Source organism: Salminus brasiliensis, chromosome 21 (genome assembly GCF_030463535.1).
Source record: "Salminus brasiliensis chromosome 21, fSalBra1.hap2, whole genome shotgun sequence".
NCBI lineage: Eukaryota > Metazoa > Chordata > Actinopteri > Characiformes > Bryconidae > Salminus > Salminus brasiliensis.
In genome coordinates, this window is record NC_132898.1 from 25,566,249 (window position 1) to 25,594,139 (window position 27,891).

General features: G+C 40.5%; 2 protein-coding genes across 6 annotated transcripts; one reads left to right on the plus strand and one right to left on the minus strand.

Annotated features, from left to right (window-relative positions):
• Positions 1 to 1,086: 1,086 nt before the first annotated feature.
• Positions 1,087 to 16,369, minus strand: usp48 (ubiquitin specific peptidase 48). Of its 5 annotated transcripts, none has more exons than XM_072666052.1 (28): positions 16,223 to 16,363; positions 15,581 to 15,715; positions 15,220 to 15,340; positions 13,600 to 13,741; positions 13,110 to 13,237; positions 12,790 to 12,914; positions 12,200 to 12,308; positions 10,888 to 11,021; positions 10,686 to 10,768; positions 10,379 to 10,558; positions 9,992 to 10,126; positions 9,570 to 9,719; positions 8,997 to 9,197; positions 8,798 to 8,912; positions 8,462 to 8,607; positions 8,274 to 8,345; positions 6,237 to 6,361; positions 5,702 to 5,824; positions 5,527 to 5,588; positions 4,800 to 4,910; positions 4,471 to 4,601; positions 4,249 to 4,355; positions 3,208 to 3,312; positions 2,719 to 2,910; positions 2,281 to 2,406; positions 2,140 to 2,188; positions 2,022 to 2,048; positions 1,087 to 1,825 (listed from the first exon to the last, which is right to left on the minus strand). In XM_072666052.1, the coding sequence occupies exons 2-28, from the start codon at positions 15,712 to 15,714 to the stop codon at positions 1,803 to 1,805; spliced, it is 3,156 nt and encodes a 1,051-aa protein (XP_072522153.1). In that variant the 5' UTR covers position 15,715; positions 16,223 to 16,363; the 3' UTR covers positions 1,087 to 1,802. The 5 variants fall into 5 exon arrangements, with proteins under 5 accessions (XP_072522153.1, XP_072522154.1, XP_072522155.1 ...); XM_072666053.1 differs by lacking the exon at positions 16,223 to 16,363 and adding an exon at positions 15,989 to 16,200; XM_072666054.1 differs by lacking the exons at positions 1,087 to 1,825; positions 2,022 to 2,048; positions 2,140 to 2,188; positions 2,281 to 2,406; positions 2,719 to 2,910 and having other exon boundaries at positions 3,224 to 3,312; positions 4,249 to 4,372; positions 16,223 to 16,368.
• A 1,191-nt stretch (positions 16,370 to 17,560) lies between these two features.
• On the plus strand, positions 17,561 to 27,608 carry ldlrad2 (low density lipoprotein receptor class A domain containing 2). The gene is made up of 5 exons (XM_072665875.1): positions 17,561 to 18,906; positions 21,267 to 21,767; positions 22,222 to 22,368; positions 22,475 to 22,612; positions 24,746 to 27,608. Exons 1-5 carry the CDS (start codon positions 18,810 to 18,812, stop codon positions 25,012 to 25,014), a joined length of 1,152 nt encoding a protein of 383 aa, XP_072521976.1. The 5' UTR covers positions 17,561 to 18,809; the 3' UTR covers positions 25,015 to 27,608.
• The last annotated feature ends 283 nt before the right edge of the window (positions 27,609 to 27,891 follow it).

The window sequence follows — 27,891 nt, forward strand, 5'->3', positions numbered from 1 at the left end:
CTTCTACAGGGGCTCTCCATTAACGTTAGCCTCCGACACCCAGGCTGCACGAGGGGCACGGAGCAAGGGCGTCCTCTACAGAAAGACACAGGTGGGCTATGGGGGCGGTTTTTCCCGGCCCAAACGCATCGCTCGTGTTCGGGACTGGACGGACCTCTTCATTACCTTCAGTGTCATTCAAAAAATCCGGCTCTTTATTTAAACTCCTCCGATGGACAAACAGCTCGGCAATAAAGATTCATTTTGAAAATGGCGATGGCGTTACTGCGCATGCGTGCTCTGTGTCTGCGGCCATCGGCTGCATCTCAAATTCTTCCATGCTCACTATGTAGTGCACTATGTAGGTCATACAATAACGACTTGGACATAAAAAAATAATTCAACATATGACGAATGGAAATTGGTTCGGTACGCAGAAAAATCCCTGTCTAACTCCGAGGCTGCAGAAAGCTACTGTTTTTATAATGTACGTAGTGCACTTTGTAGGGAATAGGGCGCATTTGCAGTGTTACAGCCCGTGTTCAATGATATTTAAGATTTAAGGGTTTCTTATTTATGTAAGAAGGGGAAATTAGCTACAACATTGCAGCTCGTCTTTGGGAATTATAGTGATTTGTATAGGATTTTATCAATTAAAAAAATATTATATATTTTGGTTGGTTTGGTGTGAAATGCTCAACTGCAGAGAAGTACTGCCAATAGAATAGGACAATGAATGAGCAGGGGTCCCAGAACCTCTGCTCTTATAGTGTAACTTCAGCTCCAACTGAAGCAGGAAAGCAGAGGCAGTTTCATGAAGAGTGAAGAGGGTGCAAGTTTAGACCGGTGTGGTTGGATTGGAGGGCCCGTACCATTTAAATTGAAATGTTGATTTCAGAATTTTTCAGATATAGTTCCCTGCCCAGTCCATAGCATTCATATATGAAACAGGTTCAGTGTTTCCCCGTTTTTGTGATGTTACAAACCCCAACATATATACTTAAACCCGCCTAGCCATGAATTTACTGGCCTTTAGGCCACGACCAACTGCACAATTCACCTGTTGGGACAAAGCAGTCCACATATTCACACAGCAGGATATCTAAGCATGTGGAAAAAAGTAACTTTATTGCCCATATGAAAGATTACAGAAAAGAATAGTTCACACAAATGCCTGCATAACATCTGGAGTAGTAGCAGAACAGCTCTAATCTATTTGGAAAGTTTTATTTAGTTTGTATATTTTTCCTGTGTTGGAAATGTCTTTATAGGCATCCTCATCCTCTCTCATCACTTTTACCGAAGGTATTCTTTCCTGGTGTAGGTTTTATCATAGCTAAACAGACGCTTACATTTTTAATATTGAAGTTGCTCATGCATTCTTATGTATATCTGAGCGAGAGTGCAGTGTAACCATGTGACTCTGTTGAAATGAAACAACCTCTGAAAACGTTTATAGAAAATGTTGTTTGTCCAGCAAATAAAACACGATGGGTACCTAAACACCAAGCCGCCGTCTCAGGATAACAGGACATTGCCACAGACAAGAAGGAGTCTTCGTTACGTAAAAGATCAGTTCAAGTCTCGACCCGTATCTGTTCACAGTCATGGTATGCACTTACAGAATGCATCAACATCTTGGAATATTAAAAGCCATCAAACACATTTTATTTCAAATGCAGAGAGAGACACTTTTTTAAAGGAGGTGCAACATTAAGTTACGAGGCAAAGAAATAAAAATAAAAATAACAAGAGACAAAAAAAATAATCTAAACCTAAATTAAACTTTAATTTTTCACACAGAAGTTGGTATTGTTGACCCATCAGTGTCCTAGTAGCCCGGTACCTGCAGATATATATATATAAAAAATATATATATTAATGGACTAATCAAATGATTATCGGTCTTGCTTTGTTATTCCATGCTTTTGCACACCTGACTAAGCCTACAAAGTACAGATCAGCGAGCCAATGGCACAGGACAGGAATACAATCTCCCCATACAATTATTATAAGTAAATAAACACAGAACTGCTTCTTACCTTTAAATCCTTCTTCAGGCAAACAGACTGTGAAAAAGAACACATTCATGATCATTTGAACTTGAAAACCTCTCATCTAAACTTAGGTTTGTTCAGGTTTGAAACACATAGTTCTCACCTTGGTACGCGTCATCCATAGCTGCGTAATCTGCTATAGGCTCATCAGCCTACAGCACAGACAATAAGGTGTGGTAAGCGACACTTTACATTTCTGTACAGAATGCGTCAGAATGCACTGGAAACATGTTGAAGACAATACCTTTAGACATATGATGCTTTCTGGAAATACCCCTAAGCTTCCTAGTGTGGCAGAGTCATCAGTTAAACACCGCCCATCTATAGACAGGTTTTGGTCGAACGGCGCGACAGAGAAGGCATGCATGATCTATGGAAAGAAAGTCACATTAGAAACAAAGAATGTGGATGACATTTTGAATTTGACATTTTTGTATAACTCTACACTGTGACCAGAATTAATATCTAAAATGATTTGTTTGACCAAATTTCAAGCTAGATACACTACATGAACAAAAGTATTGGGACACTTGCTCATTCAATGTTTCCTCTGAAATCAAGGACATTAAAAAGAGTTTATCCTTTGTCAGAGTAACTCTCTACTGTCCAAAGAAGGAGGATTTCTAGTAGATTTTTGGTGCCTGTTTCATAATATTTCAAGCATTTTAACCAGAAAGCGTACTTGGATCTTGAGTTCCTTCAGGGTCTGGTTGGCAGAAACGATCAGGGCTTTCTCCCCACGCAGCTTCCGGTGGCGCATACTCCTGCGGATGCCTGATTTCCCCACAGAAGTGGTAGCGGCAGAGGGAGCAGAGGGGAGTGCCACAGCAGGACTCACCTCACTGAGCTTTTGCCTCTTTGCCCCATCCTGAGACTGCAGTATGGTAGGAAAGGAGGGATATTATACAAACACACATTTGTAAATACTTTTATTTAAGTAATTATGTTAAAAAGTTATTGATTAAATGAATGACTTTATTCAAAACATCAGTTAGAACTGCAGCATTGCTTACAATACATTATGCTGGTAAGGGTTAATACACTTAATTGCTAGCTTTCTTTCAGTAATAGCTATACTATAATTTCTGGAACAATTCCTTTAAAAAGGAGGAGTAGTCTCTCCATGCTTTCATCAAGAACATGTGCTTAGATTACTGTTCCTACAAGCTACCTGGTTAAAGTCTGGGTCTTTCTCTCCTTCCACTTTGGGCTCTTCTTTCTCTTCCTCTGCCTCAGATCCACTCATACTGAACTCGGGAGGAGCCTCTTTAATCATCTATTCAGGAAACGAAAGACAAGAAAGAAGACAGACAGGAAGGGAGATGAAAAGGGAAAGGAGAACAGCAAGATTTAAAAATGTAAACAAACTAAAACAAAGTTTAATGTGGGAGAAGCCAAATGAAGCCCATGATTATATAGGATTAGTACAAGACTAAATATAGACAACTTAATTTGTTTAGGGCGGCTCAGAGTTATCCAGTAAGAATTGCTCTTTCGAATTTCGGGTCAGCAGCCAGAGTTCAAGAGAGCACAATTGGCCAGATGAGTAGATGGCTTGTTCTCTCTCAACATCACTTTACTGTGATGCTGACCAGCATGAGCATCTCCTTGCGGATGCATCAGATCTGGGTACCCAGTGCTTTCCTTTGAGGACGTTGCTTGACCATTTGATAGTGCATCAAGGATTCAAGGATTCAAGGAGACTTTATTGTCATTCGCATCACATGTGGTACATGGGGTGGAACGAAATTGTGGTACCCAAGGACCCAGTTTTACCCAGACAGCAGTACTTAAATAAATAAAATATACATAAATATATAAAAATATATGTAAAAATGAAAATAAAATAAAATAAAATAAAATAAAAATAAAATAAATAAAATAATAAAATCAACCGCAGTTCAAAAACAGGTGGTGGCTGAGGGAGCATGTGCCGGAAAAGGCATGTGTAAGTGCTCACCCGCCCAGTGACTGGAGCATTACATGTGATAGTGGATGAGTACTAACTAGTTGGTTGGGTAATTGGCTACCTAAAACTGGGTGGGAAAATTGAGTGTTAAACAACTCTGTTCACTCACTCTAAATTGCCCAGTGTGTTTCCCAGAATCTGACTGTACTCTTACCCAATTAGAGAATTAGCTGCTCCCAGAACTGGATCAAAAATCACTTCCCTATTCAAGTGCAATCAGTCGGATAGCAAGGGAAATCTTACCCTCTTGTTGTCGATGACCTTCCGCACATAAACAGTGGCTTGCGCGTACTCCCGCAAATCCCTCTGCTGCTGAAATATGAAGCCCTCGCGGCATTCTCGACACAGCTCTGACAAAACACACAGACTTCTTTAAGCATTTAAAAGGTTCTTCTCACACTTCTGCATTTCTTTTACAAAAATGGTATCTTTATGGAACCAAAAATAGTTCTTCTATGTGTTTACCAGGCTGTGTGTGAAACTGCACGTTCCCATTGTCCTGCGCTGGGTCATGAATCCTGCATATGGAGATAGTCTGGTCCACCAGGAACAGCCTGCAGACCACCTCCCATTCAGCAGGCCAGAGGAGAGCTATACTGTGCAATGACAAACACACACACACATACACACATACAGACACACACATACACACATACTGTGCGAAAGAAAGGCAGACAAGCTCTATATGATAATCATAAATTTCACCACTTGTGAACCTCATAGCTAAGGCCAAACTACCACTTTATCTTCTGGGAGACAAGGCTCTGGCTGAGGTTCGGGGAAAGGCTACTCACTGCTGAGCGTCTCCCTGAAGCATGGAGTCATAGGTAAACATGAAGCCTCCATGAGGACACAGTAGGATGCTGTTCCCCACGCTGGACACTGGATTGGACTTTGCTGGCCTCCTGTGGTATGGGAAGTCGTGATTCAGAACAAAGAAATAACAGAACTATGTTATTATTATTCATTTATAATGCAGTTATAACGAGTGTTTCAGCCCAGAATGCCTTTTAAATGAGGGCCAATAAAGAGCACCCAAACTGCTGGATCACACTTTATTTTGCTGGTGTTCTATAGATGATCTAACAAATGCTTGAATTGTAAACAAATTATTGAATATTGAAATTCCATTCATTTTCAACAGGGTTAAGGTTAGGTTTGGGGTTGAAGTTAAGGTTAGAATTAGGATTAAGTTTCAGGGTAAATTCAGAGATAACAGAAAGTAATTGTCTTTCAGTTCTGCTACATTTCACATATTTAGGTGACTGTTGGTTAAAAACAAGCTGATAATAAATAAAGCATCAACAAGGCAGCAACAGAACAATGTGTTTTCCTGAGCTCATTTACATATAACAACACAAAAGGTTGAAAAATGGCCATGTATTCATGCAAATGTTAAAAACAAACAAAACAAAACAAAAAAAACATACAAATAACAAGGTGTTATTTGTAGGATGGTCCCTTCAATGAAAACCTTTCTGTAAAGATTCTCAGATTGCCACTGAAAAACAATATAATTACCTGATAAATTTCCTCCACTCATCAACAAAGAACAGAGGAACAATGTACAGAATATCAGTGTCCTGAAAACAAATAAATGCTGGAATCAATATTTTTAAATATATTACAGACATGATGTAAAATATCACCTCTAATGGAAAATAATGTTAAACTACACAAGATGGTGCGACTGTACCTGAGGCCATTTCTGTAGCAAGGGGCGATTTTTCTCTTGGAAGAGGTTGAGTAGAGAGCTCTTCTGTTCACTGGCCATCATTCGATTCAGAGCCTCATTCTCTTTTCCTTCCCTCTCCAGCCTCTGAAATACAAACAGGAAGAGATCTTGATTTAATACATTTTGCATATCACTCAAAAGCCTGAAAAGTAGTTTTCCATAGGTTGTAATTTAGGTTACAATTTAAGTAAGTGGAGTATATTATGGGTTACTTTGCCACTCTAGAAGTGGATTTCCCTCCTATTGCTCTGCTACCTATATGTAGTTCAAAAAACACAACAGAATAGTTTACAATAGTTTTCTCACAGTCCCGGACCTTCACATTTTGGTGGTTTTCTGCTCCATTACACCATCATCAACTCAGAAAGGGCATGTTAATTAGCTCATTAGCTGGAACGTTAGTAGAGCAAACACTAAAATGTGGAGGCTAGAGGGGTCCTCCAGGACCAGGGCTGGGAACCCTGGGCTGAGAAACACTGGTTTGAGGTGTGATTACCATGCACTGCTGGCAGGAGTCCTGTTGTTGGGTGAATTCTGGTGCTTTGGGAAAATACACCTTCAGCTTACTCCACACCTCGGTCGAGACCAGTCGCCTCTCACTCTCCTGAATACTCAGACCACCTCAAACGAGAGTGTGAGTGTCAAAAAATGCAGCAACATTGCTTTTGCCGTTTTTACTTGTATCTTTCTGCATTTCCAATGTTTTAATTCAGTACTGTGCACTTGTTAAAATAAGCATTTCATAAATAAATAAATAAATAAATAAATATATATATATATATATATATATATATATATATATATATATATATATATATAGATAGATAGATAGATAGTGTGTGCAGAATTATTAGGCAAGTTGTATTTGAGAGGATTCTTTTTATTATTGAACAACAACTATGTTCTCAATCAACCCAAAAGACTCATAAATATCAAAGCTTAATATTTTTGGAAGTTGGAGTGTTTTTTTTTTTTTTAGCTTTGGCTATCTTAGGAGGATATCTGTTCGTGCAGGTAACTATTACTGTGCAGAATTATTAAGCAACTTAATAAAAAACAAATATATACCCATCTCACTTGTTTATTTTCACCAGGTAAACCAATATAACACAAACTTTAGAAATAAACATTTCTGACATTCAAAAACAAAACCAAAAACAAATCAGTGACCAATATAGCCACCTTTCCTTACGATGACACTCAAAAGCCTTCCATTCATAAATTGTCAGTTGCTTGATCTGTTTACGATCAACATTGCGTGCAGCAGACACCACAGCTCTCACATTTCATGAGAGACCACAGGTTCTCTATGGGGTTCAGATCAGGTGAACAAGGGGGCCATGTCATCATTTTTTCTTCTTTTAGAGCCTTACTGGCCAGCCACGCTGTGGAGTATTTTGATACATGTGAGGGAGCATTGTCCTGCACGCAAATCAAGTTTTTCTTGAACGATACCGACTTCTTTCTGTACCACTGCTTGAAGAAGGTGTCTTCCAGAAACTGGAAGGAGGTCTGGGAGTTGAGCTTCACTCCATCCTCAACCCGTCCCACAAGTTCATCTTTGATGATACCAGCCCATACCAGTACCCCACCTTCACCTTGCTGGCGTCGGAGTGGAGCTCTCTGCCCTTTACTGATCCAGCCTCAGGCCCATCCATCTGGCCCATTAAGAGTCGCATTTCATCAGTCCATAACACCTTAGAAAAATCAGTCCTAAGATATTTCTTGGCCCAGTCTTGACATTTTATCTTATGTTTCTTGTTCAAAGGTGGTCATTTCTCAGCCTTCCTTACCTTGGCCATGTCCCTGAGTATCGCAAACCTTGTGCTTTTTGATACTCCAGTAACGCAGCTCTGAAATATGGCAAAACTGGTGGCAAATGGCATCTTGGCAGCTTCACGCTTGATTTTCCTCAATTCATGGGCAGTTATTTTGAGTCTTTTTTTTCCCCAACACGTTTCTTGCGACCCTGTTGGCTATTTGCCATGAAACGCTTGATTATTCGGTGATCACGCTTCAAAGGTTTGACAATTTCAAGACTGCTGCATCCCTCTGCAAGACATCTCACAATTCTTGACTTTTCAGAGTCCGTCAAATCTCTCTTCTGACCCATTTTGCCAAAGGAAAGGAAGTTGCCTAATAATTAAGCACACCTTATATAGGGTTTTGATGTCATTAGACCACACCCCTTCTCATTACAGAGATGCACATCACCTGATTTACTTGATTGGTAGTTGGCTTTCAAGCCTATAGAGCTTGGAGTAGGACAACATGTATAAAATGATGATGTGATCAAAATACTCATTTGCCTAATAATTCTGCACACAGTGTGTATATATATATTAATATATATTTATATATTATTTAAGTCAAATGTGGGCAAAATTAAAAACAAAAAAAAAAAGTATTAAGGACTGAAGTATTGAAATAGTATTTAGTACAACTGTATTTTTCAACACTATTACATTTATACACATGAGAAAGTTATATGTGGGCTACAGAAACCCTTAAGAAGCTGTTCATGTTTACTCACCATGACAGCAGAGAATGTCTTCATTAAACGTCTTCATTTCATCAACATCTCCGTCATTCTCTTTTACACAATCTGTGTGTAAGATAGCAGGTAGACATCAAACAAATGAAAAGACAGACCTCAGATGGACACACCATCAACAGAACAGTGAAAAAGCCTTTTTGAGTGACAGTCAATTTCATCAGTACCTTTCGAACTTGTGCTGGTGGGTTTTTCCCCATTGGTCTTGCAGTTGGTGTGTTTGGTCTCCTCTTCTTCTTCCTCCAGCTGTTCCAGCGCAAGTTGCCTCCACTGCCTCAGAGATGCCTTCCCTACCCAGAACCCTTCATCCCCACTAAAGACAGAACAAAAAATAACCACAAATTATTCAGTCAAATTTGATCATTATTATCTGCTGTGGTAAAACAAGGACAATTTATAAATTGTATTGAAAAATACTAATTGCGCCCCCTTGTGGAGAATCTTCAGCCTGCTAAACAGGAATAAGTTCAATTTCAATATAATAACTTGTGAATTAGGCACACCTTTTCAGCTGTGCTTTGGCGAGGTTGGTCACTTCTCTGTGGTCTTCATTAAGTTGATTTTTAAGCCTGAGTACTTGGCATCGTTGGGTGACGCAGTCTCCACACAGAAAGGATCCTGACGTTTAACATACCAGTGACATTACAAATTAGTTAATGACCTGACAACAGTTCTAAAATATAAATGTCTATTTAGACTTACGGTCTACTCTGGGTCCTCCACCGTAGCGAGTGAAGAGGATCTCTGCAGCTTTGTGAGATATGCGCTTAGCATCGCCAATGCGGTCTGGGTGCAGCTTGCCATGCGAGCACAGAAAATGGCTGTTGTCGATTGCTTTGATGGCCGTTGAGTCGTCTAGCCATTTCTTCAGCCACTCCACGGGCACAAATTCATAAGACTCACCTACAGGGCAGAGTGATGTACATTTTTCGTTCCAGTAGATGGTGCTATTCCTCTAAGCCAAGTCACGGATATTTTATAAAAGCTCTCTGGAAGTAAGACAGTTGCTAACCAAAGAACATGTGTGGGATGATGAGGATATTTAACCCTATTATAGCCCCCACATTTTAGCTGCTTTTCAACTACATTACTGTGATATTTAACATCAGTTTCATAGGCTCTAACATAGAACCTGGTGGGTTTCCACTAGATATGCTATATCAAAAAAAACAAAAAACAATTAAGGATTAATAACTGAATAATACATATATAAGAAGTAAAATTTACTACACAATTTCAGGGAATTCAAAGAAAAATGTATCTTATTTTATGTACCATCTTGTGCAGGTAACAGCTCATAGAGCTCCTTGACCTCCACGTGTTTGGCTTTTCCCTTGTCCACACTCTGCTTCCTCATGTCTGCCATCTCACTGCACCACTCTTCAAACTTCTTATTGTCCTGGTCCACCAGCCTCTGGAGAAAAGCTTCAGGATAACACAGACAGGACAAAAAAGGGGTGTAACAATGAATTTAAGTTAATAAATAAAAAGAAAACTAAGATTGCCGGAAAATGCACCTTATGTGAATGTCAATGTATTTATTTTCATAACACTTTTTATAATAATTTATATTTATACATTAACACACTTAACACATTAACATCCCAGAGCTAATACAACATAATGACTGAGCTAACTAAGGTAAGCTAAGGCTGCACTGACAAACATCCAGGACACATGCAAGACCCTGGTTATACCTGGCACCTCCACGTTCATCTGAGTTTGGTCTGCCTCCTCCATCTGACGTTTATACACCAACATGTACGCGTTTCTGGAGCAGTGATAGCCTTTGCTAGATTTGGGTTTCCGAGTCTGAGATTTACCTGTTTCAGCTGTGAGACAAAAAGAAAGAGTGTAGTGTTAAACACAGAAAAGAGGTCAGATGCTTGAAAGCATTGGATGTATTTCACAACACAGGCACTGCAATATCTGTACTGTGGCTCACTGAGGGCAGCTGAGGTACAGGGAGATTCTTGCCACAACCAATCTGCACAGTCTTAAAAGACACGTGTGGGGTGAAAGCCACTTACTGCAGAGTCAAAGGGTAAGATGAAAGGACCAGCTTTGTGTGTTTTTTTTTTTACCTAAATCCTCTTCTATTCCCAGTTGTAGCTTTTTTCCCTCCATTTTCTCAATCTCTTCATCATTGAACTTGTACCAGTCGTTGGTGCAGGCGTCCCGGACATGAGCAATGTAGTGGCCGGAGTAGGCACTCACACCACGGTGGATCAGCACAGCGCTCAGCTCATATGTACACTTCTCATCTGAAAAGACAGGACAGGAAATGAACAAAAACGTCAGTGTTTTTATACACAACCAGTGCAACCCAGTCCAGCAGCACACGAGTGCAGGATGTAACTAAAGTATGTGGCAGCGGCTTAAGAAAAATACCTTTTGCTTCCAAAAATGGGGCCATGTCGAGGACTTCTGGAAAACTGATGAAGGTGTTGAGTTTCTTTTTGTGACCAGACTGCCTGAAAGAAGCAAGACCAACACATTGTTAAGGAACATTATGGTGACAAAATGATCAAATTTACATAACAGTAACTGACCCTTGACCACTTTCACTTGCTGAAAAGAATGTCTTACTTACCTATCAAACACAAAGCGCATAAGCTGAAGGTTAAGTGTGCGTGGAAGGCTTTGGAGCTTGATTCGACGTGTGGCATTTTGCTTACTCTGACAGCTCTCACAGTAGTAGCGATTGTCTCCATCTAACTTTTCCTCCTAAATGACAACAGTACACATGGTTTATGACAAAAGCAGTTTAATGTACTTACAAAGTAATGAAACTGCCATGTTAGGATTATTGCATATCACCAGATTGCAATTATGTAATTATTTTATTTTCCACACTTGTTAAATCCCAATAATCCTGGGTCACAATAAACGGACTTAAGAAAATGAAATTGAGGGGTTCTCATTGAAGTAAGCACATATAAAACTGATCGGCATGAGTCGTACAAAAACAACAAAAGATCTAAGTTGTCACTGGGTGCTGCAACACATTTAGAGGAATATTTACCTAAAAGCTCTGCATTGGCTTCCTAACCATCCTTACTTTTTACTGACATTAATGGATATACTGCATAATTGTGTGTGTGCATCTACATCTACTCGGAACCATGTCTGGAGTCCAGGTGTAAGAGAAGGCTTACATGTTTCTAATGACTGTAAGAATAGAAGTAAAAAATGCTAAAGGTGTTCAGGGTTGTACTTTGATAGTTTCAAAGGAAAAAAAAACTATCAAAAGTAGAATTAAGTAATTATCAGTTAAAACTTTGAATGGCTCGGCGGTCTAATGCACTACCACTTTGGCCCGGGATTGTGAGTTTGAATCACAAACCATGCCGCCACTATGCCGTCAGCAGCCAGTCTGAGAGAGCCTAATTGGCGGGACTCTCATCATCTTATACCCTCATCTCTCTTAAGCAATACTGGCTGGCACAGGCATCTGTTAGCTGGCGTGGCAGACCTGGGGAGCCGGCACTTTCGTCTGAGCGTGTCGGCTGCCTGACAGTGCCATATCGGCAGCACTCAGTAAAGATGCGGTGGCTGGCTTTGCATGTATCGGAGGAGAGTCCTTACCCTTCCAGCGTGGGGAGCATTGCTAGTGCTAGTTACAAAGGGGTGGGTTAACTAGCAATAACCAGGAAAAGGGAAAGACTGGAAAGACTACCTTTCGAGCTCTTTTGTAGAATATTTTAATGGTAATAATCATCTTAGAAATGGACTATAGGTCACCTTTGACTTATTCATTCCCACTGCACCACTTAACCACATTAATACATTTACATAGAAATGTGTTTACCATTCCTACAATATCATACATTACTTATAATACAGTATAAACAATAGACAGCTTGCTGTCTGAATAAGGTACTGAAAAAGGAAAAAAGGGTCACCTTAAGGAACTCAGTGATGCACTCAGTCAGGTTTTTGTGCCCTTGGATGTTGAGTTCCAGCTCGTAGAACCGAGATGGTAGAGCAGACGAGCGTCCACACTGGTTACATCTGCATTCAAACACAGTCAATTAATAACACTAAGAGGTAAAAATAGAATAGAAATAAATAGAAGAAAACTTGAATGTCCAGCGGCACTGAATAAACACTCTATATAAAATCTATACCTATAGACTTGTATATCTTAATCTATATAAAAGGCTAAAAAGAACACAAATTCCACTGAACAAGTAAATCTACTCTTATGAACAAATAAATGCCATTTGAACAGATATACAGTGCACAGTAAACCTAAAACTTGGCTTTTCAAGAATAAAAATAGCCTCTATAAAAGTTTAATCATCCAGGATCCTGGCCAGCAACCGGTCTAATATTAAAGCAGAAAAAAATGCAGACATCTGACTTTATAAAACCCAGCTATAAAGAAGAGATCAAACACATCACCCTTCTCTTTGCGTGTTTATGTTTGACCATTTCTAACCTAATGTATCAGAAGAGTACTTTTTCCTCTGTCCTACCAGCAGTTACTTACACTGTAACATAAGAAAACTGTCCACAGAACTGCTGCTGGATCACATTTTGGAGGCTTGGGTCCTTCTGCTTGGATAAAGTGTCTTCCAGAAGGGAAAGGAAGAGTTTGGAAAACTCCTGTGCATCCTAGATACAGACAATTAGAAAAGAATGTGGTAAAGAAAGAGAAAATAATTAGTAAAATATCTTGCATGCCACCTTCTAATAGTGAGACACACTGTGATTTAATAGCACTAAATCTAATATGGGTACCACAAATACAAGAAAATCAATTTTAAGTTATCACAAAGTAATGACAGCACAACCAAAAGTTAGGTTTACCTGCTGCTGCCCTGTATCAAGCCCCAGTGCTTTCACCAAACCCGAGGGGTCGATGTACCTTCTGTTGCTGTTCTGCAGCAGTGCAAACAGGTACTGTAGGTGTTCACATATCGTCCTCGGTTCATAGTCTGTAGAGATTGTACAAAAGCAGACAAACAAAGCCAGGGTAATGGAGATTCTATTGAAGTAATTGTTCGATACAATCTGTACACTCTGCAGAACTTTCACAGTTTTATATGTTGCACCAGTCAACAAACCAACAGTGTGTAACATAGATAAGGTATTATTGTGAAACACTGCAGAAATAATTCATATTTGCATGCTCATACAGCACAACTGAACAATCACAGGGTTCAACTTTAAGTGTTATGGGGTTGTCACCTGGGTGGAATGTGATTTTACTGGTTTGTAATAAATTTGAAACATTTCATTAAAACAATCAAATATTAGCATCTGTATGATCCACTCTGTGCAAACAGCAAGACAGTACCTGATTCTATGTTGTGCCCTTCAGCCCTGGAGTTTTGACACAGGTAGAGCATCCTGCGCAGCTCAAGGTTGTGGAACCACACCTGGAGGAAAGTGTTTACATAGCATGTGGCACCTAGATTCGTCAGGCCCACGAACGTGTTCTGAAAAGAAGAAAAAAAAGATTTAGGAGGTATTAACTAAAACCCACAGAGCAATGTCCAACTCAATTAATCTTTTTTTCAACAGTAGATGCTACACAATCATAAAAACCTTGGATGGCTGAAAGGACCTACCTTAGCAGTATCATACCTAAGCCTAAACCTGTTCATTTTCCCAATTAAGATCCTAATCAGGGACACTGGCAGCCCAGGACAAGCTTGGAGACTTTGTCTTTTTAACTTTTAATCATCTTTAATTCTGCTGTTCGTGTTCTTTAGGGACTTAAACACAACTGGATGTTTAGTAATTACACTTTCCACAGAGGTGGACATCATGTACAACTACTTACACCCTGACTATTATGACAGTAATACAGACAAAAACTGTATATACTAGATAGAATTGCCAATGCGTCTAGCTGCAGAGTGTGTGTAACAAACTAGGAACTGTCTATCCATCCTGTATGACAGCATGAGTACTGTGGACAAACCTGAGCTAAACAGGATTGTTTAAGACCACTCAAGTTCTTCAGCCACATCATCAGTCCCTCCACAAGCTAGGAGGGGAGCACTAAGCACCCAGCCTTTATATAATTGTGTGGAAGCTTGATTCGTGCATTATTCTACAAAGACAGTGTTGTTTTGCCTTATAGCTGAGTCACACCGACCACCCAGTTTCACCTCCCCTGTTAGTGTGACTAACTGGAATCCCCCTAAACTGCCCAGCCACTGGTTCCAAGGACCTTATACTCCATCCATGGATACTTTAAGGCATAAAAGAGCACTGTGGCCGTATTACTGTTCATACTACTCGAACCACATTTGGAAGAGTCTGGAGGAGGTGTCTGCCCCCATTCAATTTCCATATTCAAATTCACATGCATATACAGTTACTTTATCAGAAATACACCTGTAATAAACCTGTCGACTTATCCCTCCTATACATGACAGCATGTTTACAGCAGGTTACTGGACACAAAAACAACAGTGTGCTGATTACAAAAATGCTGTTTACAATGAAATGTAAAATAGGATCTTGTCCAGTCACACGGACATACAACCATGCCATGAAGCATCACCTATTCATTGCCCAAAAAGGTCCCAGTCAAGGACTGTTGAATCAGTGATGTTCACAAAGCCAGAGTTTACACACAAAGGCTGAGACACACCAACCATTCAATTCCACCCTCTTCTGTAAAAGTGACTAACTGGAATCCGCTGACTCTCCTCAGAAAACGTCCAGACAGTGCTTTTAAAGACTCAGCCGGCATTCAAGGACACCATCAGACTAACGTGAACACGATTTGCACATGTCTGGAACATGATTTATCAAAAATACTAAACCATCTATTTATGTTATGTTCATCTCATTTCTAGATGCACTTTACTATTTTCAACTGAATGTAATGGTGCTTGCTCCCTTGCACCTCATCCTTGGTGAACACAGATTCTGATTACAGGAACATGGCATGTGACCATACCTTATCTCTTCGCTCAGAGTTCGGGTCATCGATGTTGTGGAAGGTATTTTCATCAATTTCCCCCAGCCACAAATGTTCTCCGATCCCAACTAAACAGTTGGGGTTCCCTTTGCAGTTCCTCCTGTGCGACATGACACAAACCACCAAATCACACTATTAGAGCACCCTTGTGTAGGTGTGGGTAGTGTGCTGCTGTTGGCATCTTCCACATAAACATCAATGGCAAGTTCAAGCAAGAATCTCAACAATCGAAGCTGCTGAGGGGGAGAAAGTGGTGCTGATCAATGAAGTTGATCAGGTTTGCACATCTGGCATCACTCAATCCATGAGAAATAAAAGCTGCAGCTGCAAGTCAACCCACCTGCATGTCCCCCTCTTGCATGCTGGTACAGCAATCCGGTAAGCTAACTCGATGTGTTCCTCGGTGATGTCCTCTGGTTTGACTGAATCGACCCATCGCCAAGCGGCTTTCTCCAGCTGTAGACGAGGAGCCATCCTACAAACAAACAAGCAAGCAAACAACACACTAACAACCAACCCACCGAAACCAGGCGAAAGTGCAGGCAGTTAGCCTACAGATAGCGCAGACAGACAACAGTCCACAACACAGAGAAGCAGAGCCAGCGTGCGCTGAACTCTGCAGTAACTCCATTAGCCAGCCGGTAAACACTTTCTCTGCGTTTCAGACCAACTGTGCTAGCTTAGCTTAGCATAGCTGCAACAGAATAATGCTGATATTTCGTTCATCATTTATTCAGTGGAAACTTACTCCAAACCCAGAGTCAGTCGTCTACCCGACTAGCAAACGAGCATCCCTGCTAGCTTATTCACTTATTATTCCCCACTGTTTTTGCCTGCTCTTTTAGCATTAGCACGAAGCTAAAGGTGTTCAGTCGTAGCTAGTGCTGTGCTGCGCAGTAGCTTAGCTTAGCTTGAAAAGCCAATAAAATACGCTGACTAAATTATCTACCAAAGCATCAGTAAAAAAAATGGGAGTTCGAACCTTGCGTGTATTTTGCCAGAAGTCTGTGTTAATGGAGCTGCTTTAATAATTTAATTGTTCACATTTTATTCGGGGGGGTGTTTGTATTTAGCGCCCTTCTCTCTGTTTTTAAATTATATATTTTTTACCTTCCTCACTTTCAAACTTGTTGGAGGCGTACGTGATGACGCCTGACGTGCTTTTGACGCACATGGGCGCGTACCGATTCGCGTACGGGTCTTAGCTAAGGCGCCTAGGTAGGGAGCGTGGCTTCTGCTGTTGCGCTCCAAACCGAGCTACTTTCCTAACATAATGAGACTGCTTTCCTGCGATTCAGCAAAAAATATTTATTCATTTATTTTAAAGGACAAAACCATTTAAAACCTTGTTTCTGGCAAAGTATGCAATTAAAAAAAATATTTTAGAAATTAAGTAACATTGAAAATGTAGCTAATTATACAATAAAACTTACATATCATCATTAGTAGTAGTAGTAGTATATATTTATTTATTATTAATAAGTTATATTTAAATATATGGAACTATTTCTCTATTGCAAGAACTATAGTAATAGTACAAACTTTCTACAGGATTCCTATAAAAAAGGATAAAGGATAAAGGTGCACGTATTCGTCACTGTACAGTGTGGACTGTACAGCGAAATGTGTCCTCCGCATTTAACCCATCTGGTAGTGAACACACTCACACACACACACGTGTTAGGGGCAGTGAGTACACACACACACCCAGAGCGGTGGGCAGCCAACTCCAGCGCCCGGGGAGCAGAGAGGGTAAAGGGCCTTGCTCAAGGGCCCAACAGTGGCAGCTTGCCGAGCCCGGGAATCGAACCCACAACCCTGTTATCGATATCCCGGCGCTCTAACCGCTGAGCCACCACTGCCCCTATATAAAAAGTCGGACACTGCTATAGTTTATTATTAGATCAATTTACTGTCTGTCTGTCTGTCTGTCTATCTATCTATCTATCTAGCTATCTATCTAACAGTCTATTGATCTATCTATCTAACAGTCTATTGATCTATCTATCTAACAGTCTATTGATCTATCTATCTAACAGTCTATTGATCTATCTATCTATCTATCTATCTAACAGTCTATTGATCTATCTATCTATCTATCTATCTATCTATCTATCTAACAGTCTATTGGTCTATCTATCTATCTAACAGTCTATTGATCTATCTATCTAACAGTCTATTTATGTATGTATGTATCTGTCTGTCTATCTATCTATCTAACTATCTAACAGTCTATTGATCTATCTATCTGTCTGTCTATCTATCTGTCTATCTATCTATCAATCTATCTGTCTATCTATCTTTCTGTCTATATGTCTATATAAAAATAAAAATATGTAAACACAAACACACATGTATAAACGTTTTATAAAGCAAAGTGAATGAAAAGAAAGCAGAACATTTAAGTAAATATGCACATTATCATAATATTCACAATTATTATATTTATTTTGGGAAAGAAAACCTGGAAGAACATTTTCTAGTGCGTTTCGTTACACCGAGAACGCCCCAAACTGAAAGTGTCAAAAACACAAAAGCAAAAAGAAACAGCTGTGAAATAAACGTTTTTAACAAGGCTCTTAACTTCACCTCTAAACTAGGGTTATGAGGGGTCACGGAAAGGTCTGTGAGTCACCAGAGAGCCAAATGTCACACAAGGTCTTAGTCGATTCCCTATACCTAAAGGGGAATTCCTAGAGAAACCCTAGTAATAATTGTGTCCGGTGGTGGTGAATGAAACCCGTCGTCTGAGGAGTTGAATGCCTCTTAAAGCTCCTTCACAAAAAAGCTATTACATGAAACATGTGAGCCAGATCACCATATCTACAATACAGGGTCTTCTGAAAGTACCGCTGTCCACTGAAGACATGTACAATGTCCAGATTGTAAACGAATCAACTGCCGATCCAAGAAACCCCATCACAGTGGCAAAAACAAAGGGTCGGAGTTGGATTGGGCCTAAAAGAGCCAACCATCGATCTAATCAAAATATGGGTCTGATCCCAATCCACTGAACTGCCCTGATGTTGACCATTTAATTAGACCAACAGAAAAGAAGTGGAAGCCCCCCTTGAAAGATGTATGGGGCCTCCATTAATATGCAGCATCAGGGGCTAAAAGTAGTCGGCCTGTGTGAGAAATAATTAACCAGGAGTTCACACAGACACACACACACACACACACACACACACACACACACACACACACACTGGGGATGGAGGACAGTGGTAGTGAATGGAGCCATCTGGGGTTCTGCTGCCCCGCCTCTTAGACCTCATCCCACCACTTTTGGGGGCCGCTGCCATGGAAACGGCGCAGACGCGTGGACTTGACAAAAGTGGTGATGTTGAGGACGAGGATGATGATGATGATGAAGGGTTCACATCGTGGCGGGTGAAGTGCTGGAAGCTCAGAGAGGGCAGCTCCAGACCTGCGTGGCTCAGCGCTCCCAGAGACTCAGCCGTGGGCAGATTTCAGTGTAAGATGGCGCTGAAAGCCCCCAGAGGGACCTAAAGGGGGTTTGGAGACTTTTTTTTTTTTTTTTTGGAGTCAAACTTCAGAGGACCGAGATGGCCAGAGCGACCGACCAGCAGCGCGTTCATCTCCTGTCCAGATGGTTTGTTCTTCTCAGCGTAATGACACTGCGGGCTCACGCCATCGAGACAGGTATGGAGATGGAGGTTCAGTGTTGGAGATTTATTCCAAACGTTGGTTTGTCCTCTGGCCACTCGGGGAAATGGCTCCCATCCCTGTGTGTGTAATTTATTTGTTGGTCCTGGCTTTAGCAGCGAGAGGTGAGGTCACTTTGTGTGGGTAATGATCTGTCTTATCCTGCAAGAAGCTGCTTTTACTGGTCCTGAGAGGCTTACAGGCCCCAGTGGACCTGATTCTAGCAGATGAATCCCCATTAAAAACAGTCCCCAGATCTAGACTTAGTCCTAATCTGCCTGAGTTAAACTAGGCTGCACTGTGACTTTTATTCTTTTATTATTTGCTTACAAGCTTAATAATCTTCTGTGACACAAAATGATCTATATTGGAAAATATACTACTGCATTCTACCTATTAGTTTATTAAGCTTTTGTGCCAAGAAATTATTAATATTGCAAAAAAATTAACAAATTAAATAGCAAATTTATAAAACATTAAATATAAAACAATTAAAGATGTTATATTCAATGTTTCCCATATGTTGGTTATTTTTATGCGATGCTTACAGCTGCTTATAAGTTAATATAAGTAAAAAAAAAAAGACTGAGAAAAAGAAGTTTGTTAAATTTAGCTTTTTAATCCTTTTTAAACTGTAATATATGGAAAACAACATAATGTGTTGTATCACAAAAGTATTTATATTGCAAAGTATATTTCCCACAATATTCACTATATATGAAAAGTTCAAAAATCCAATAAAAGCATATTCAGAGCAATTAGACAGCAAAATTACAAAACAGTCAAAGTTACACATAAAAAGGTACTTTTCGCTACATATTCACTACATATAATACCTATATATATATTTATATTGTCTACAATATTTTTGTAACATACTTCTAAAGTACAGAGAATATTCATTTGATTTGAGATTATTCATATTATTATAATTTTAACTTCATGAAGTAATTTTAGAATCATCTGCAGCTCTGCTCATCATTGGACAACTTTTTTTTATTTTTCAGAGAATTCATTCATTTTAATTTTGACTTTATTATTTACCATTATATAATCATATACATTTATACAGGACTTTTTATTAAGCCTTATTTCAGATAAGTGTATAGTGTATGATTAGTGTATATGTTAATAAATTACTTTAAAATCCAAAAATAAAACAGACTGGACACTGTATCCACAAAAATAGATTTTTTTATTATTATTTTCCAGTATTTGTTATGTTTTGTGAGAATAACCCAGACTGCCACGCTGTCATGCACAGAAAAAATGTAAGTGTGGCTTAAAATGAATAAAATCAGCCAGATTATCTCTTGTTGCCTTCTTTAGGTTTACTAGTTCAGTTATTCATGCTGATAAATACACATTTCTAAAGTGTAGGCTTTGCGACTAAATCCACCTGGGACTTTAGATGTGATGTTACTAATGTTTCACTGATCAGCCATAACATTAGAACCACTGACAGGTGAAGTAAATAACACTGATGATCTGGTTCCAGTGGCATCTTTCAAGGGTTGGGATATATCAGGCAGCAAGTGAACAGTCAGTTCTTGAAGTTATTGTGCTGAAAGCAGGAAAAATGAAATGTGTGAGCACAAGAATCTAAGATGCTAAACTGTGATGGCTAGACGTCTGGGTCAGAACATCTCCAAAACATCAGGCAGGTGTTCCTGTGGTGTGTTCCTGTTATGCAGTGATCAGTACCTACCAAAAGTGCTCCAGAGCTGTTTTGGCGGCACAAGGGTGACCGACACAATAATAGGCGGGTGGTTTTAATGTTGTGGCTAATGACATCTTCGTTATTACATTTGGTACTTTCTCTATTGTGGTTTTACTGGTCCTGATTACAAGTGGGAACCTACGTTGGATTTAGGCTTGCGTTTTTATTTTAACCAGTAAAACCCTTTACGAGGAACCCGCCATTCTGGCTCTGCTCATTTTTTAGCAAACTCAGTTCAGGGAACATGGTTACGGAATATTTTGAAGTATTGTTTCTTTCCCACTGATGGAGGCTTTCTCAGGACATTCCAGGAAGTCAGGCATCAGGGATTCACCGGTTGCCCCTGGCGACAAAGCTAATAAACCCTGGAGCGGTTATAAATCTTCCTATTATTTGGTTCTTGCCGCAGATGGGGGGACGCAGAGCCAACTCCCCCTTGTGGTCTTGCTAGATAAACAATTAAGGTTTGCTTTGGGCTCTCATCTGCCATTAGAACGGTGGAGTACAGAGGAGTACAGTAGGTCAGGAGAGAGGCACGGATGTCTGTTTACGGCCACTGTACGTACAGTCCTATATCACTGTAGGGAAAGGCTGCGGAATGCACATTAATCTGACAGGTGGGTAAATGTCCCAACAGTGAATGTGGCCGACTTCTGCGGCCAGACAGTTCAGGCGGATGGCATGGTCGTCAGATCCCATCAGGAGTCGCGCAAGTATTACTTTGTCACCATGGGAACGGACTGCCGCCTCACCATGCAGTCGGCGACGCCCCGGGATAAGGTGCAGTTCCACTTCCGTTTCTTCCTTGTCTACAGCCTGCTGAGAGTGTCCCCCTTCAGCCCTGTGCCCCTCTCGGCTGAGTCAGCTAAGGGGCTGCCACTTTCAGGCCCGACCCGGCCTGAGACACGAATGGAGCCTACTCCCGGAGAGGGTGCGGTGGACCCCTGCCATGCTGGCTCCTACATCCAGTTCTACGATGGCCGGGATAAGACAGCTCCTCCTATTGGCCCGCCGCTGTGTGGCAAGAGCCCACCTCGTCCCGTCCTGTCGACTGGACCCTACCTGACCCTGCGGCTGGTGACCAGGGGGACCCAGCCTCGGGTAGACTTCGTGGGTGACTTCACATCATTCAGGCTGGGTAAGATATATGGTGTTGAGCAGAAAACATCTGGATAACCTTAACCCTCCCAGTGGGAGTCCATTCAAAACATAACTGAAGGATAAACAAAGATGGCTTTTATTACTTATTACTAATGCTAGATGACCCAATACTGACCTAAGCCTTAGTATTTACATATGTAGACTTTAAAATTAGTAACTGCTATAAAACTATTACGTAATTAATGCAGTGTTTAAAGCACAAGTAATTAAATCATGGGCCTGCACACACACCCTTAGGGATCAGGGGTTAACATTAGGCACATGATGTGTCAAATATTAGCCTTATACACACTGCCAATTAATTATTGCCCCACTGAGAATGAAAAGTCGGTGGATCTATTTGGTGGAAATCTTCAGTTAAGCCATGTAGGCCATATCAGCTTTTGTGTGGATTCCCTAATGAGTGAATGTTACTGACTCTGGCTCTGCAGGGTTTAATCAGTCTGAATGCAGTGGGGAACCCTACTTCACCTGCCGCAATGGAAAGTGCATTCCCATGAGTCTGGTTTGTAACGACGACAAAGGAATCGACAACTGTGGCGACGGGACTGACCTGCAGGACTACCCGGGATGCCTCGGTCAGTACAGAAGTCGTTATTTGTATTGATTTAAATGACCTAGATTTCAGCTCCCCGCAACTTGACATTATTAAAAGGGAAGGGGTGCCGTTGTTTTATGTTTTAGGTCTGTCGTCCACAGCAGCTGCCCGTCAACCCTTAGTGACTCCTCCTCCAACCGTGCAGAACATGCCTACCCTCAGGGCATCGACTCTAGAGAAGTGTAGCGGGCCAAATGCCATCCCTGACCTGAACTCGGTAACAGGTACTTACAGAAGATGGTTCTTTTGTGAGCACAAATGCAAATTTAGGGGCCTGTAAGAGGGTATACGACTGTCTGATTTCATGTCCAGTAACAGGTAAATGGTTTAAATTAGTTGTCATATTAATTATTATTAATAATATCACATTTATACATATACGTTTCCTAATTTTACCCTGAATTCTATTCAATTTGAAAGGCCAATTACCCAATTCCTAATATGTGAACCCCCATCACTAGCAATGCCCCCAACACTATGAGGGTGAAAACTTATCACATGTCTCACATGTCAGCAGTGAAGTCCTGTATTTCAAAAGCCAGCCCTGTATATAGTGTTCTTCAAGATCTATCCTTTCTGTTTAGCCAAAAGAAATGTGAATGAATTACGTACTTTAAAATGAATGACCGAGCACTGGCCACCCATCTGCTTGCAGCTGTTCTTTTGGCCATTTGTTTTTTTTTATGTCCACTAAAATCGTGTAACTGTGAATGACAAAGGCAATAAAGCTAATTGGGAAACACATGAATGCTCACTGTATCTTCCTATAGACACAGCAATAAATCAACTGTCAGCTGTAGAGACAAGGATCAGATAGTGCCCTAAAACCATTGTGCAATTTATGTGTCTGCAAATAGATGCTACGCTGGTTACCCCCAAATTGGTTCTTTGTATTTGGAAAGTCCACAAGTGTTGAAAAGAGTAGAGCAATGTACTCCGGTAGTAATGAAACTTGGCGGGTTAGAGTGGCATCAATACTCTATCTGCATGACAAAAGTATTAAATGCATTGTTTAGCCACAAATCAAATTTACACTGTTTCCTCCCCGTCACCCCAATTGTAGTCCATCATCCAAGACATTTTTGGTGTCTGAAATTTCCTTCCTTAGTTTTACACAAGCAATAGAAGCTTATGTACACTAATTATTTCTGTGCCAACTGCATAGTTAAACCTTTACATCAGTATAAGTGTGAGTACCAGTATAAGTGTTGGCACTTATATTTACTGTAAAAACCCAAAGCCGTCAAAAGTATAGTGAATAAGTAGAAAAAGTATAAGTAAATGGTCATTTAAAAGGTTAAATCTTTTATATCCTGCTTCCAGAAACAGAGACTTAATAAATGAAATAGCTATGTTATTTTCTTTTGAATTATTTATTAATTATATATGTATTATTTAATTCTTATATATTTATTCATATTTTTGGTGCATAGTAAGTCAGAATTCCAAGATACGAAGTTAACATTTGTGATAACAAGTCATCATTTTTTGCTAAAAGGCATAGAAGCAGCCAATTCAAGCACCAAAGCCACGAGTTAGCAAGTAAAGGAGGTCTATAACGCCTATAACAGGTTAGCATTGTGTAAACTGCACTCTTAAAGTTGCTCAGTAATGTCTAAAAAACTGCTTATGCTTCTGCTTATATACTGAATGACTTACTGTTATCTATAAACACAGACTCAAGTACTCTATATGGACAGATATATTGGGACACCTGCTAACTCATTATTTCTTCCGAAATCAAGGACATTAAAAAAGAGTTTATTCTGCTTTTGTTGGAGTAAATGTCTCTACTGTCCAGGGAGGAAGGCTTTCTACTTTCTATTTTGGAGGAACATTGCTGTGAGGATTTGATGCCATTCAGCAACAGGAGTGTTAGTGAGGTCAGGATGTTGGCTGGTCACCACCCCACCTTATCCCCACCTCATCCCCAACTCCCCAGCTCATCCTAAAAGTACTGGATGGAGCACAAACCATTATTCCAAGGATCATTGGCAATGGTGTTAGGCATGGTGCCAATAGGTTTATGATTATCTGCTCCACAGAGTCCTATTCTGTTGCCACTACTTCTCTACATGGACTAGACAAGCTGTGTGTGCACTTGCACAACTTTGTCAGCAATGGGTGCAACTTAAAGTAGCAGAATGTATTCATTAGAAGGGACGTCCACAAACATTTGGACATGAAGCGTACATTAGCATAGCTAAACACAGTATTAACAGGCGTCTTAAAGCCATTGTCAGAAACCACATATACAAGTCTGTTAGGGGTTCCTGGACAACTCAGTGTGTTTTAAGGGGAGTGTGTGATGATTAAAGTGTGTGTTTCACTAATCCTCTGTCCTGTGGTTCCCTCAGACTCGCAGCCATACGTCTCTCTGCTGGCCCTGTATGTGGTTCTTGGCGTGGCAGCCAGCTCTGTGCTGCTCTGCTGGTGTTGCTGGTCGCCCGGCTGGTTTCTGTGGAGGGTGAGTGTGTGTCGTTTCCTGCCCTGCTGTAACTCCTGCTGTGCCTCCTGTCAGCTGTGCGGCCGGAGCTGCTCCCCGAACAAAGAGCACCGTCTGGCCAAGGTCACGCCCCAGGCTGCCCCCACGCCCGTGGCCTCGGCGACCACCGTGGCTGTGTAGACTCAGATTTGTGAAGGACCAGAGACTGGCGGGAAGCAGGCAGCACTCCAGAATGGACTCAATAAAGGGAAGCTTTTGTTTGATGAAGGAGGCCGTTGAACTGGTAAAGTGTGCGTAATGATTAGGGCTTGACCAATATGAACCTTTTTTCACTGATACTGATTTTGAAGAGTTCAGAATTCCAATAGCTGAAAATGTCAACCAGGACAAAAAGGCTTCTATACAGTACTGGAAACTGGCTGTTTGACTTGTACCAATAGTTGAACCCCTTTTTGGTGCTATATAGAACAATGTATTAAAAGGAATCATTAACCATTGGACATGAAGAGAGTTGTCTGGAACGCTTGACTAAAGAACCCTTGAAAAACCTTTGTTTTAAGTGTTCGGGCCTCCAAGCTGTCTAAGGTTTTGCCCCGTTTTTCAGTGATTGTGAAATCAAATCCTCAAAAATTGGGTCAGGTCCACTCTGTATATATTCACCAATCAGTCAAAAAGACCACCTGCCTATTGTTGTGTAACCCCCCTCGTCCTGCTAAACAGCTCCACAACTCCAAAGCTCCCAAATTGACTTCGCAAGACCTCTGAATGTGTCCTTTGGTAAGACATTAGCAGCAGGTCCCCTAAGTTGTGGGTGGGGCCTCCATGGGTTGCACCCATAAACCTGTTCATTGGTTGTCCTTCCTCTGGGCACTTTTTAAAGGTACTGCATACTGGGAAGACCCCGCAAGACCTGTTCTGATGGGGATGTTCTGACCCAGTCGTCTGGCCATCACAATTTGGTTCTCCTCAAAGTGGCTTAGATTCTTACCCTTGCTCATTTTTCCTGCTTCCAACACGTCACCTTCAATAACTGATTGTTTTGTTCACTTGCTGCCTAATATGTCCAACCCTTAAAAGGTGCCATTGGAAGCAGATCAGTGTTATTCACTTCAACTTCAGTGGTTTTAATGTTATGGCTAATCTGATGTATATAACGTTGTTGAATGTGCTTTTCTCAGCTTACAGCTTGAAAACGCCTTTCCCTTTCCCACTCTTAGAAGGAGCAGAATGACCACTGCCGGCTACAGAAACAAAAGGTCTGAGGAACTAAAGCCATTCAGGTTCTCCCCGGGTTCTGTTTCCGCTAAAAATATTTGTTCACAAACAGTTCCATTATTCCTCGAGCCATTGTTTAAAGATGCTTACACACGCCGATTAGTCTGGGTGTCAACACGGTGCATATCTTTGACGTGATCTGAGGCATTTTTCTCCCAGCTGTTGCTCAGATACTAAGCTGTGACTTGAAGCGTATGCCCTACTCTGAGAAGGATCCGCAAGGAAAGGATCAGGGTTTCTCTACTGCAGCTGCAGGATACTGCTTTACATTAAAAACTGGGTATGTAAACATTGGTAAAAATGGGATGTCATAGAAACCTGCTTATACTGCTTTCACCCACTCTCATTCAAGTTTAACCCTTTCCAAGTACAGTCCCACCTGTAGGATCCGAAAGCTCAGCTTCGAATGTGACCCAACAATCAGCTTTAATTCTACAGATTCATCAAAATCGTCGACTAATCTATAAAAACCAATAAAAGCCAGTCAGAACAGAAGCCTGAATATACCAGGATAAATATACCAGCATTAAAGGCACTGTAGCCCAATTAGCCTGTTTAATGGGGATAAAGGTTGGAAAGTTGGGAAAATGGTCAAATAAAGATAAACGATTATTAGATTTTAGTACACAAAACCATAAGTGGACCTCAGGGAAGTAATGCATGGTATTCAGTGTGGGTGTGCCCATAGCATTAACCCTGTCTCATCCCCACCCACTTTACTGATAGGACGCATCTAGATACCTAGTTTTGATTACTGACAGTGGTATCCATTGAATTTCATTTAAATGTTTTCTACTCTGGGACCAATGTGAGATTAGGGTGGGCTGTAATGATCGGACCCGGTAAGAGCACATGTGCAAACCCACTTAAGGCCAATGTTCCACCTGTCATCCTTGACAGTGGTTTCCATTGAATTCCATAGATTTTTTTCTATTCTGATTGAAAATGGTTACACACATTATATTTATCAACATGTTTAATTCATATGTGATTGATTTATCCTGAGGTTATTATACAGATCACACAGATAAAGTGGTAATAAGGACAAAAAATCACCATTGTATAACCCATGTAAAACTCAGGCCGTCTGAAGTGGTCATCGAGTGGCACTGAGTGTACTGCTGTACTCTACTATGCATTTGCTCTGTTGTTCCTCTTAGCAGCTGGTTAATGGCGTGCATGTGTATCGAAGGATGTAGATTGGATAGAGAGGATTAAGGCTGTGTAGGAAGTGAGATAAATAATGTAATTTCTAGTGAATTTCACAGATAATCTCAAGAACGATCAAACATTATACCAAAAAGACCTGATAGGATAGCTCTCTTTGCTGTTATTTGAAAAGTACCTCTCCTCTCGTGGATTTATCTTCTTCTCAGATAGATTTTTTGATCCCACTGTAGATGATTTTTGAAATTTGCTGTTGATCTATTATGATATATTTCATGATGTAAGTACAACTGTGTGATGGAACGATGGTGACAAGGTTTAGGCTGCTAAAGGACGATGCTTTTCATACAGTTCACATTAAAACAGTATTGAACAAACATCACAATATTGTCATTTTTCTTAATAATCTTATAAAGCATAATTGTAATCTTTACAATTATGCTTTATAAAAATCAACTCACTACATACTTTACTGGTTTTGACAAGGTTTCAGACTTTGATTACAAATCAGGCTTAAAGGCATGTACCCAGTTGTAAGCAGAAACTGTCGGCTAAATCAAATATCTCATTTTTGTAATTTCTCAGACTCTTCAAACCTTTTGTTAACATTATTCA

Coding starts and splice junctions, on each gene's coding strand:
- usp48 (XM_072666052.1), bottom strand. CDS start 15,714: ATGGCTCCTCGTCTACAGCTGGAGAAAGCCGCTTGGCGATGGGTCGAT. Junction 11,022..12,199: donor GCATCACTGAGTTCCTTAAG/GTGACCCTTTTT, acceptor GTTGTCATTTAG/GAGGAAAAGTTAGATGGAGA. Junction 2,911..3,207: donor AAGACCCAGACTTTAACCAG/GTAGCTTGTAGG, acceptor ACCATACTGCAG/TCTCAGGATGGGGCAAAGAG.
- ldlrad2 (XM_072665875.1), top strand. CDS start 18,810: ATGGCCAGAGCGACCGACCAGCAGCGCGTTCATCTCCTGTCCAGATGG. Junction 22,369..22,474: donor GGACTACCCGGGATGCCTCG/GTCAGTACAGAA, acceptor TTTATGTTTTAG/GTCTGTCGTCCACAGCAGCT. Junction 22,613..24,745: donor TGACCTGAACTCGGTAACAG/GTACTTACAGAA, acceptor TGGTTCCCTCAG/ACTCGCAGCCATACGTCTCT.